The sequence below is a fragment of the Phalacrocorax carbo genome, chromosome 2, assembly GCF_963921805.1.
Source record: "Phalacrocorax carbo chromosome 2, bPhaCar2.1, whole genome shotgun sequence".
Classification (NCBI taxonomy): Eukaryota; Metazoa; Chordata; class Aves; order Suliformes; family Phalacrocoracidae; genus Phalacrocorax; species Phalacrocorax carbo.
The window spans coordinates 67,641,210-67,654,431 of record NC_087514.1 but is presented as its reverse complement, the minus strand read 5'-3'; the positions used below and the strand labels follow the sequence as shown (position 1 = coordinate 67,654,431).

Genomic DNA, 13,222 nt, shown 5'->3' with positions numbered 1-13,222 from the left:
TAGATTTAATTAAGTCATCAGTTTTACCTTAGTATGGTTGCTATGCTACGTTCTCCTTTGTCATGAGCATTATGGCTGGTGCTATTGCTTGAAAATAAACAATAACTATATGAATTTCAAACACGTATACAAATTGCATTACTTCCATAAATGCCTATAGTAGACTTGTATCTTTTTGTATCCTCTGTTTTATGTTCAACTGATGCACAAACAGGACTGCAGCAGCCACTTGCCTTAATTCCACATGTTCTTGAGAAAAAAGACTAGCTATTTGATTACCTGTTGGGATTTAAGTGCTGGTATCATGATTTGGGACAAGAAAAATTCCAGGCCCTGAAGGATATTTCCATTAGTACAATCAAATACGCCAAAATTCACCTCCTTCAGGAAGAAACAAAAATTAGCAGACTGCATGTAAACTTCTGCAATATTATACTATCTGAGCGAAATTCAGACGCATGGTAGACGTATACACAGTCCATAACTATGTAGGTTCCATGAGGATATTGCCTCCCAGCTACTGAATTTGGATTGGATATAGACTAAAATTCAACCAGAAGTTCCAAGACTTGCTCCTAAGTTTGAGTCACCAGGAGAGTCAGACCCATGTTGTAGCAACACTCCAGCAACCAATTAAAATGAACCATTTAACATCAACGCATTAATTAATCTTAAAACAATTATATGCCTGCATTTCTCTTTCAGAGGAACAGCTTCCATCTATCATAAATGCCTTAAAAAGGACAACAAATGTATCAGGCAAGAAATACCTCTCTCAGTTGCATAGTTCTCTCCAGTTCATTGTTACTGAACTTACCTTAGGAAGCATTTCTTTACCAAGAGGGTGGTCAAACACTGGAACAGGCTTCCTAGAGAGGTGGTCAATGCTCCAAGCCTGTCAGTGTTTAAGAGGCATTTGGACAATGACCTTAACAACATGCTTTAACTTGGTCAGCCATGAATTGGTCAGGCAGTTGGACTAGATAATCACTGTGGGTCCCCTCCAACTGAAATAGTCTATTGTAGTCTGTTCTAGTTAATGTGAAGCAAGAAGCAGTGAATTGCTGAAGGTGGGTACAGGGAGAGACAGTAGCGGTGAGCATAATTTTTAAAAGCATAAATTAGAAGAGGAGAGGTACTGCATCTTTTCCCAACGGTATCTGCTTATGGACTGATTGGCTTTGCTGCTGCTGGCATTTTGCTTACAAATGTATACATCCTGAACATGGGCCATGTGCTTTCTACAACCCATATTGACTAGCCATTTCAGCTCTGGGTACGCCTCTTGTTAGCAGAGAGGGAGTCTCATTCAGAACTTCCGAACTGCACAAACATACAATAATTTTGCCTTTATCATAATGAATGTTTCACTGATACAGGTGAATGCATACTGACTTCTGCCCTGGAAGCTTCTACTCCCAACTTTTGCCTGTGCTAAGACAGCAATTACAGAGTGTTTTAGGAATGGAAACTACAAGTGAATTTTTGTAGAGGCTTCAACATTCTTGCCTATCTTGGTTACTAATTTCACTAACAGGTTTCTTACTAGTTCCCCACTTGCATGCAAAAGAAGAGTATTTAAGATATTTAGTTGTTACGTATGGGTAGAATACTATGTCCAAACAATATTACAGTAGTATAATCCCACTAAAGTACAAAAGAGTTTCTTTCTCAAAAAGTTGAGGACAAAAAAAGAAAGGCATCATTCTGCTTGAAGAAGTGCTTACGAGGAAGACAGGTTTCTTTGCATGCCTGAACATGTTCCCTGGGAGGCAATGCCCGCAAGGTTGTTAACAAGGAAATGCTCCCCAACTACTTCCTTCTGCAAGAGGGTGTGCTAAAAAAACAGCAGAAAGAAAGGACAGAAGGGTAATGAAGCAGTGAACAGACGTCTATTTTTCCACTTCAGATGCTTTTAACAATACCAGTGTCTCCCATATGACAGTGTTTGCATTTGTTTCAGGGAGGGGGAGATGGAAAATTAAGTCTTTTGACACTTCTGAATCTCTAGGACAAGGTTGACATACCACCTGATCCATTTCTTTCCACAGGACACTGAAGATTCAGCTATTCCTCTTGAGAAATAGGGGACAAATCCATGTATTTCTAGGGGATCCTCAGGTTCTGCTTCCAGCTGACTGTTTCTATGCAGCTCTTCAGGATAAACCTGAATTTCCCAAACCAGCCTGAGCCTGAGCTCCAAGCTTAATCAGTGTGAAGACTGGCTGAAAATTAGGGCTTGTTCTACCTTCTATGGTATCTAAAAATATTGCCTCACATAAGGAATGAAGTTTGATGACAGCTACATGGCAGTCCCTGGCAAAAGAAGGGCATCACAAGACAACCACAAAGAGAAGGCACCAAGGCAGCTAACTGAAGAGTTTGGACAACCATTCTGACAAGTACCCAACCAAAGCAGTGCAGCAGGACTGACAGGGGGCAAGGAGAGGAAGCCTAGAAATTACTTTTGCACCCCTGGATGAGGTATTAGTAAAAATATTGTTATAAAGCAAGTGACTGACAGAAACTGAAGTACTAATTTCCATGACTGTAGCTGGAAAACAAACTTAATACAGCCTTGGCCTGCTCAAATAGAACACATCAACCTACTAGTGATGAATAAGGAGAAAATCTGTAGAGCATAAAAATGAGTCCATCAATGTTTTTGAGAATATTATTTCAGGGTTATGACATTTTTTCTTTAATATCTATTCTTAGATGTTAGTATCTGGATGCTCTTTGTAAAAAACTATTGCGAACATTTCCCAAGAACATGAGTATTTCTGGAAGTCAGAAAAGGCTGTTACAGTACTTTTCTTATACATAACTAAAGCTCTTAGGGGAAGGAAAACTTTAGTTAGTTTCAAGTATGAACTTTATTTTAAAAGTTTAAAAGATACAGTTATTTAAGTGCAGCATTTCCATAATTTAGGCTCATTAATTAAAAGAAAATCTCCTGGTTTAGGTCTTTATTCCCTATTACTATTAAAATCTATATTTTTAATGACTGACAAATAATAAAGTTTCATTAATTAAAATCTTGGTTTTAATAATATTGCAGTAGCTGATTTCCAAATCAGTATAACACTACTTTATCATAAATACCTATTCAGATGAAAAAGAACTTCTGTTAAACACAGAACTAGACATTTTCATGAAAGCACTCCCCACTTCTTTTCCTGGTTCCAGTTGTGTGAATAAAGGTCTAAGAAAATATTAAGTACACTGCAAACACTGCATGATTTTGGTCTGACCTGGGAAACATTTGATGCAGTTATGACTTTATCTGATGCCCTTAGGAAAAATGCACAAGCTCCTGTAAAGTTCTGTAAAAAGGACAAAATGCAGACAGTTAGAAAGAATACGTGTACAGTAAAAGTAACTTACCTAACAACTTAAAAATGTGCTGAAAACAAAACTGTAAAAATTTAATTACTCAAAGAAGTAGTGAACTGTTAGTAGGATATTTGAAAATCTGTCCCTCTCAGATCAAACACTGTTTTTTCTCTATGTGACATAAAAACATAAAAAATGCCTTTCTGGGCAGACCGTCATCTCTACCAAGAAAATGCAATTCAGGGAGAGCTTGCAAGCTAGACTACTTCCTGGGCTTCATTCCTCTTGGATTCCCTGACCACCTGCAACCATTGTTTGAGAGCTGTTAGATGACATATTCCTGTCCAGTCATTTCAGTGTTCATCTATGGACCTATCCATGAGATTGTCTAATCCCTTTCTGCATCTGCCAACAGAAATTCACTGAAGAAAACTAAGATATCCTCAGCCTTCAAACATTTAAACTACTTTTCATAGACACCTAGGCCAGAATCAATCATCTTAGAATTACATTTATTTAATTTAAAAAAAAAAATTTAAAAACTGACAACTTCTGATTCAAATACTTTTTAGCATGTATTTTCATCTTTTTGATGGACTGAAGTAATTGAAAACTTTCAAATCAGTACTGCAACAATGCCCACTTTGAATCTATAAAATCTAATAATAATTCAACTACAACAAATTTGAAAAGCCATTCCAATTTGTCCAATTAGCATATGAATGAATCTCACTTCTCCTATGAAAGCAAGAAAGAATTCTTCCGCTATGTCTTTTCTAACATAACAATGTTAATATAAGCTCATTGGGGGGGGAAAAAAATACATCATCATGTCTTATTCAAAGAAAATTGTAGATGGTACACCTGATTCCCCCCAAATTAATCAGAAATCTTAATGATTACTCTGAATAAACTGCTGAATAATGCTTAGACACTACAGTAAGGAGGCCGTTATAAGAATTCAGATGGAATAAAGGAATTATTAAAGGTATTTTTGGAGTAATGCGCAGTATTATTATATGAAAGCAAATACAAAACCACGGATGAACTGCACTTTTAAACCAGAAGTGCATAAGCACTGGAAAACACTTAAACATGCAGCCATGAACCAGAATGTTAGGATCTGCAATTTTTCAACAAAGGTTTATTTGACCTGCTCTCCATTCAAATGGAGAGTCAAATCAATCAGTCAAATCCATTAATCACTACTACTTTACTGGTGAATTCCAACCTCAGCTTGAGAAATGTTGGGAGATCTTACATTATGAGAACATGGACTAAGTACTTAAATATCTATTCAAGAATTACAAAAAGTTGTTTAAGACTGCACAACTGTTACGGGTTTTTTTTCAATATTTTACTTTTCAAATGTCATCTAATGAATTTTTCAACCATACCTCAGTAGAACCCATGGTAATAAATAACTTCTTCTGAATCAAACTGTTCGTTGACCCATCTGACCTCAATGATGCATTCGATTTTTGCTAGCAATTGAATTATAAATAAGAGGTTAATAAAATATAAACTTTTGTCATACAGATACCTCATCCTATTTGAATATGTGAATTATAACTAAGCTTATTCTGAATCAGTTAGTAATTCCCAGATAGAAATAATGAGGTTGGTTTTATCTGGAGAATAAGTTTTGCATGAATCTCACAATCCCCAGTAAACAGTTATTTCAGAAAAATCTCAAAGAAGGAGGGGAAAAAAAATCTCAGAAAATATAATGAAATTAAATCCCAAGTGTTTCCTAGAACAAATTCCTCCATGGAAATAAACTGGGTGTCTCGCAGAAAGAGTCATGTGCCTGGTCCCCAAAGTCATAATGTAATTGTGAGCAGGACTCACGAAGAACCCTGTTAGGTAGATCCTGCTAACAATGCAAAGAAATTTCGTTTTCTGCCCATGTCTTTAACCATACATCACTTTGAAAAAATTTCTCTCTGAGAAGCCTTGCTGCCACTGGTCCCTCTCCACTGTGATGTACCCACACACTCTTCTCTTCGAAGCAACAAAAAATAATTAAGCCTGATCAAGACCTGCTTCCCTCTAATTTTCTGTCACTCACTTTGGAAAATAAATCTGTTGGAACTTGGAAGAATGTAACAGAAAGTAACGTGAAAGAGGCCTGCAGGTGTATTTCTCTTTCAAGTTTGAGAAGGAGAGGCCTCTTCCTAAAAGGTCTAGCTCCTGCTAGACTAAACGTGCGATGTATGATACACAATGGTGGCTCCCCACTTCCACCCCAAATCACCATCTTCTAACCCCTATGCACAGTCTCAAGTGAACATTATGCACCCAAGCTGGTGAAAAAGAGAGATGAGCAGCACTGACTGACAAATCTTTGACAAATCTTGGTAAGAACATGCCTATTAGGTCAGGCCAACGGTCTGCCCAGGCCAGTATTTCATCTCCAAGGATAGCCAAAAATGGGTAAGAACAGAGCAAGCATGTATGATACTGCCCCTGTGTGATCTCTAATTCTCCAATATGTTTGAAAGTAAACTGTTGGCAAAACAGTCAATTTAATGAGATCTCTAGACTCGTCAGAATGGGGTGGAAGATGCTAGAGATGGCATTCATACTTTCCATCAAAACCATTTATTTTTATGCTATGCTGCTTTTGCAACAATATATTCAGAAATTCAAACTTTAATGGTTAAAAAGACAAAAATAAAATAAAACTAAATGCAGAATTGAAATGTTTCACTTAACCCAAGCTGGACATTTATTTCTGGTTTGTCAGTTAAGGAAAACAATTTCAAGATTTTTAGTTTCATCTTAAGTCAGAGAACGACACATTCATCACAGAAATGTGCGCACACAGTCCCAGTGAAAGGAAAAACTGATTAAACTGTTTTGACAGGTGAACTGACCCTGTGCTTTGCAAAGTCTCTAAGCAATTACAGTAAGACTCAAAAGTTCTTTTAACTTATATAGGTTATAATGAATCTATAATTCATTCTTGCACTTAACTGATGATCAAGCATTATCAAACAGTTTTTCTCCCCAACAACCCTAAAATATCACCACATGGTGAGTTAGCTCACCCTAACATGGCTCCTCAATGGCATAACCTGAAAGGACTGAGGAAGGACTTCCGCAGTTCAGGAAGCCCACAACAGTCACGTTAGGCAATTTCAGGGTTGGTTGGCACCTTCTAATATCACACACTCAAGTGGAAGCTGAACAAATGATTTTGCTTTTTAGGAAGAGGCTTCTCCTTCTCAAAATTGAAAAGGAGAGAAATACATCTTGGGGACCACAACTTCCGTATTCCTAGTCACAGTTTTCAAAGCTTAAGATTATTTTCCACAGAATGGGACAGACCTGAACATGAAGTCACCTTAATTTAGAAAGCAATTGCATCATTTTTCATCCTCTTGAATCAGTGCTTTGTCCATAGTGGAGTTGATGCAGTACAGACCAAAAGGAGAAAGTAAAATGGTTCTTATACAGACAGTTCCCCTGTTCTTGAAATACTTATGTTAGCTAATCTAGTATATTTTAACTCTGAATACTGTGATCACTTTGCCTCAATTATCTTTATAATTTTTGAAGTCTGGATTTTTACTTTACTTTGACATTTTTTATTTTTCTTTTGTGAAAAAAAGAACAGTATGAAGCCACACCACAGGGCATTCTTCTGTTTTCATGTAAGCTGAGATGGCAGTATCTAAACAATGAGACCCAAGTTCTTTCCACATTGGCATACATAGCAAAATAAATCTCTGTTAAAATTTTCTGAATTTTGCAAGTCATGTGATTCTTTTAAAAAATGCAACTCTGCTTTTGCATAAGTAATAACAGAAACATACCTGCAATACATCTTGGTAAAAGAAGAGCAACTTTTTAAGTCCAATAGGGGCAAAGAATTGTTCTATAAGTTGAAACTGAAAACAAAATTACAATTGTAGTTAATTGTGAAGTAGCTTCAAAAGACTGGAAATTTTGGAAACATATTTAATAATAACAATTTAATTAATATTTACCTTGTCATCAGAAATAATGGCCTCCTCCACTTGCTGCTCACTTAAGCCTATCCCATCTGCTAATCTTGATATCAAGTACTTGTGTCTTTCATCTATCTGAGCTCTTCTCTCCTCTTTCATAACTTTGGCTTGCTTGGCTAGTTCTTTCCTAGTTTCACTGGAAAATACTATACTTTTCTTACCAGTTGTCTAGAAAACAAAAGTTTGTTATAGACAGATTGGTTTTCCTCACTTAAGGACTGTATTTTATATCGTTGATCTTTAAGCTGGTTTCATAAACTACTTACAGCAGGAATATAAAAAATTACATCTAAAAATGCAGAGTGAAAAGATCAGTAATAATTAACTCGTTAGGCCAGAATTATTTCTCAGTATAAAGCTGCTACAATGGAAACTTCAGATGAGAAACTCCAGATCAGGACCTCAGAATCAGATGTGGATCCAGGCTAAGGTCACAATACAGGTTTAGCACTATAAAGGCTCTAATCCAAATCTCAGCTTTGTGGATCCAGCTTCCAAACTTCTATATGTTCATATTCCAGATCTGAGACCAGATCTATCTCTATACTTCCAGCATTTTAATATATAGTATCATGCTATTATCTCAAAGCAAATAAATAAAACAAATCCACTATAAAATCAGTCACCAACTGAACAAATATACAACTGATGTTTAATACACAGGTCATATAAAGGTAGCAGCAATATGATAAACAAGGAAATTTATGTAGACAAAGGATTTTTAAAAATCTTTGTAACAGTGTGAACAAGACTGAAAATAGATATGGTGAATAACATTTTTAAGTCAATAGACAATCTTCAGAAGCTATATGGAAAACCAAAGATTTGGGTAAAAAAGTTACCATACTGAGCGTTTCCTTCTACACACAGCTCCCACTGACATGAGTATCTGGAGTCTGGGATGTCTGGAGTGTCTCTGTACCTCTTCGAGACCAGGAGACACCAAGAATGCCTGAATACCTGCAGTTGTTGGTCAGTACCATTCTGATGTCTCTAAAAGCTACGTCTTTCCTGATTCACCATGCACTCTTCTCCCACGTAGGTCCCAACTCATCTATGTCAGTCTTTTGTCATCTCTGGCTTCCATGCCAACAGCTGGTTCTCTTGTTTGGCATAAGCCTTCCCTGATGCAGCATGACCTTTTTCAAGTATTCTTACCAATATTAATTTCATCTTGGCAAAGAAAGGGGATTAACCAGTGGATGATCAAACCCCTCCCCCACAAAAAAAATCAAAATCCCAGCAACACACATTGTGAGCACAGAAAGTAAATGGCCTAACACTGTATACACTTTTGAGTGGTTCGCTGTTCTTTTTCCTTGTTATTAACAGAGACTGAAGGAAGTCAGCACTCTCCAGTATTAGGTCAAACTTTTGTCAGTGAAGGCTTCAAGATTAATCTGTACAGAAGAAAATTTAACAGGCAAAAGGTAGCTGAGTCACCACCTATTTTAGCACTAAAACACTTGCCGGAAGAACAGCAGTCAGAGGTGATCCTGTGACAGCAGATCCTAGCTCAGTGCTCCTTGTCTTCAGGTCCCCTCCATGTCTACGATGCTTACTTTCTATGTCTAGGGAAAAGAAGTAACAAGCTCAAAAGTAACAAGTAACAATTATTCAGGTATATGCACAACAAATGCATTTACAAGACCTCTAAGGCTGTGTTTTAATATCTGCTGGCTAACCTCAGGCTGGGGAAAATGAGACATGAAAGAAACATTAGAAAACCTGTGCCTCAGCAGAAACCCTCAGAAGCCATTAGGGGGAAAATATGTCTTATAATGGCTTTTGTCTCGAGTTCAATTGCAAACAATCCCTGCCGACAGCGGTAGAGGTAAGAAAAAGCAATTTAAGGTACTAGCTTGAAGAAATCAGTTCTGGAAAAAATAGAGACTCTGAAATATTGTCACTTTTCACACTTGCTATTGCCACCCAATTATTCCTCTTCTGTTACTTCTTTATCTAAATTCTAGTTGACAGCCTCATGCATTTCTGACAAACTTGCTACTTGCAGAGACTTGCAGGACAGCTTGACCACGCAGAATATCTGAAGAAGAAAGATTGCTAATATTTGCAATAAAAACAGGACATACATCATTAGAGTGTGTAACTATCTTCTGTTGATCATTTAAGCCTCCTTAAGAGCTTTTGAAGCTCTTTCAGTTATTCAACACAAATTTATTGCATGCCTTTGTTTTTCCTAGAAATATTTATAAGTAATTTAAGTAACAAATAAGAGTATTTAAGTTTTCCTGATACTAAGTACAATAAGTTCTCTCTAGCCAGCCACCATTTCTCTTTTAAACATTTTAATTACAAAGCATTCCTAAATATTGCTTTGTCTCTCCTTAACATAAATACTGCTTTAGTTAGCTTCAGAAAGATAATTATTTGAAAGCACTCAAGAACACTATTTGTAATTGCTACAGCTTGCTTTTAGTCCAAGAAAAAGCAGCTATATTATTTCTCAGAAGATGATATTTAGGTCCCATCCTTGGCAGTAAATAGGATCTTCAGCAGAGCATGCAGTAGTGCTAATGAGCGGCTCACTAACTTTCAGGAGCTACTGTTTAATCTATTCTAAATAAATAATGAGGCTGTAACTAAAATTAATACCTTAATAGCAATTATTTCCTTATAATTTTTCTTACAGATTGTGTCTCTTCCAACCCCCCCCGATTATCATGTATTATTCACAGAATCACAGAATGATTGAGATTGGAAGGTACCTCTGGAGGTCATCTGGTCCAACCCCCCTGCTCAAGCAGGGCCATCTAGAGCTGATTACCCAGGACTGTGTCCAGATGGCTTTTCAACATCTCCAAGGGTGGATCCTCCACAACCTCCCTGAGCAACCTGAGCCAGTGCTTGGTCACCCCCACAGTGAAAAAGTGTTTCCTGATGTTCAGAGGGAACCTCCTGTGTTTCAGGTTGTGCCCACTGCCTCTGGTCCTGTCACTGGGCACCACTGAAGAGAGCCTGGCTCCATCTTCTTTATACCTCCCTTCAGGTATTTATACACGCTGATGAGATTGCTGCCCTGATCGTCCTCTTCTCCAGGCTGGACAGTCCCACCTCTCTCTGCCTTTCCTCATAGAAGATATGCTCCAGTACATTCATCATCTTCGTGACCCTTCACTGGATTCTCTCCAGTGTGTCCATGTCTCTCTTGTACTGGGAAGCCCGGAACCAGACACAGTACTCCAGGCAAGGCCTCACCAGTGCTGCACAGAGAGGATGGATCACCTCCCTTGACCGGCTAGCAACACTCCTCCTCTCCAGCCCATGGTATCATTAGCCGCCTTTGCCACAAGGGCCCATTGCTGGCTCAAGTTCAACTTGGCATCCACCAGGACCATCCAGGTCCTTTCCTGCCAAGCTGCTTTCCACCTCGGCAGCCCCCAGCGTGTACAGGTGCATGGCCTTGTTCCTCCACAAGTGCAGGAATTTGCACTTCCTCTTGTTAAACCGCATGAGGTTGCTTTCAGCCCAGCTCCCCAGCCTCTTGAGGTCCCTCTGGATGGCAGCACGACCCCTGGCGTATCAGCCACCCCTTCCAGTTTTGTGCCATCATCAGCCTTGCTAAGGGTACACTCTGTGCCATCGTCCAGATCATTAATGAAGATGTTAAACAGGACTGGGCCCCGTATTGATCCCTGGGATGCACAGCTACCTACTGGCCTCCAACACGACTTTGTGCCACTGACCACCACGCTCTGGGCTTGTCTGTTCAATCAGTTTTCAATCCATCTTACTGTCTGCTCATCCAGCCCACACTTCATTAGCTGCTCTGCGAGGATCTTATAGGAGCAAAGGGGAAATTCAAATTGTAACTGCTCAGCAGTGGTAATTTGTGACCCAGGAATGAGAGCAAGAAGGCCCAACTGCAGAAGGGGTTAAGCTGGCTAGAAGCAGGAATGCCAGAGACAGAACAATTCCCTGTAAGGGAGTGTAGTTTCCCTTGGTGATGAGTTAGGAAACAGCCACCACTGTTGTCTTGTAGCCATCCTGGAATGCGAGGCTCAGGGTCTGTCTCTAGGCAGCAGAGCTGGTGCTGGGGGATGCACCCCGCTCTGGGCTGAGGTGCTCCATGCTGTCAGGACTGGTGCCGGTGCAAGTGTATGTAAGCAATCAGCTTTGCTCTAACCTGATCCTCTTCCACAAGGTCAGGGAATACTGAAGCAAAGTGGGCATACATAAATCCATGGGCACTGATGGGATGCACCCATGAGCACAGAGGGAGCTGACCGATGTCACTGTGAGGCCATGTCCAAGAATATTTGAACTAATTATTCAATCTATTGTCACGTTTCATAGATACCATGCCATACGCCATACTATAGAGTATACCGTACTATAGAGTATTACTCATTTAAATTCCAGAAGAATGGTTCTGATCATGTTACTATGATTCAACACTAGGAAATGTGCTAAGGGATCAGAGTTGTACTGTGCATGACCCTGTAAATACATATATATATACACACACATATATATATTAAAAATATATGTGTTTGTTTATATGTACATATTTATTCATAAAGCTGAGAATTGCACATTGCAGTCCCTACACTGGCACATTCAGAATAGCATGTACCCACCCAGTATATATAAATAGCTGTTATAAAAATAAACACTATACTTAATAATTGGTTTCTCATTTTGTTCCTGGAATATTTTTCCGTACAAAGCCAACACGAAGTACTTATCATTATTTTCTCCCTTACCTTTTTTTATAGCAATGAGAGGTGGACAGAGATCAATGTTGGGTTTGGAAAAAAGTTGCGTAGCTCTCAGTCGTTCTGATTCCTGCTGTGCAGAGTGACCAGGAGAGGAACTACGCTCGACTCTTCCCTCTAACTCACTCTCACCTCCCACAGCCTCCTCCATCTCCACCACCACACAAAGATCAACCTAAATCAACAATACAGAAAATGACTGGACAATGTATCATTGTAACAACCAGCCACACCCCAGTATTTTTATCCCTCTCGTATCACCAATATGATAGACTAGCAAGGAAATGAAAAAATAAAAACCCCACCCCTCTACTTTTGGCCGCTAATTTAAAATGAGAAGATCTAAGCAGATTACAAAATTATAAAAGCATCTTCTCGGGTTGCCTGTTAAAAAAACTTTATTTCTACTTGCACAGCTGTCGTTTCTTTCTGATCAGACTGCTGCAGGTGGGAACTCACGCCGTGAGGGGCAGGTTAAGCTCCTTCTCACACGACAGCTGCAGGTCCCGCTGCAAAGCGCTGGCCACGGAGTGCCGGCTGAGGCACTTGCTTTGTGTCCACAGGGGTTTTTAAGCCTGCGGTCTGCCTGGGCACTGGGAGCTGCTGGCAGCTGCTATGGCAACCCCTACACAAACCCAGCTAATAGCCCAGGCCCCAGGAGGCACCCCGTCTGTCCCCATTTCCCACTCTATCCACCAACCCAGGGCTAATTTCATAACTTGTCCATTTAAATGCACCATAGTTTTCCCTTAAATATAGATTAAATCCTAAGCAAGCAGCTTCCCTGAGCCTCAGCACTTCCACGTGCAGAGCTGGGGAGGCCGTAGCGAGCTGCGCCCCGTCAGGCACCCCGCTCTCCTCGACGCAGCCTCTCACAGCAGGGCAGCAGCTGGGGTGCTGGGCAACATGTGAAGCGACACAGCTTGAGGCGAGTGGCTGAATGAGGCCTGTCCCTTCTCCTCTGCCGGGCAAAGCCACTTCCATGTAGATCCCAAGGGTACTGCACGGTTCGCAGCTTACCCACCCGGGGCACGCTTACTTAGCGTGCTTCATTTTTCCGGCCGATACCCAACAACCGAGCTTTCACCGCAATATGTTGCCATTCAAACACAAGGGTTTAACACCTCAAAT

The 13,222-nt window shown here is 39.7% G+C and overlaps 1 protein-coding gene across 1 annotated transcript in view; it reads right to left on the bottom strand.

Annotated features, from left to right (window-relative positions):
• The window catches only part of LOC104050918 (dynein axonemal heavy chain 5), a 178,554-nt gene extending 165,925 nt beyond the window's left edge, over positions 1-12,629 (bottom strand). The window contains exons 1-7 of the mRNA XM_064443197.1: positions 12,080-12,629; positions 8,823-8,923; positions 7,332-7,520; positions 7,158-7,232; positions 4,734-4,820; positions 3,255-3,326; positions 280-381 (exon numbers count right to left, since the gene is read on the bottom strand). Coding sequence (XP_064299267.1) covers positions 280-381; positions 3,255-3,326; positions 4,734-4,820; positions 7,158-7,232; positions 7,332-7,520; positions 8,823-8,923; positions 12,080-12,242 — 789 coding nt within the window. The 5' untranslated portion in view covers positions 12,243-12,629. The remainder of the gene's footprint in view (positions 1-279; positions 382-3,254; positions 3,327-4,733; positions 4,821-7,157; positions 7,233-7,331; positions 7,521-8,822; positions 8,924-12,079) is intronic.
• Positions 12,630-13,222: the final 593 nt, after the last annotated feature.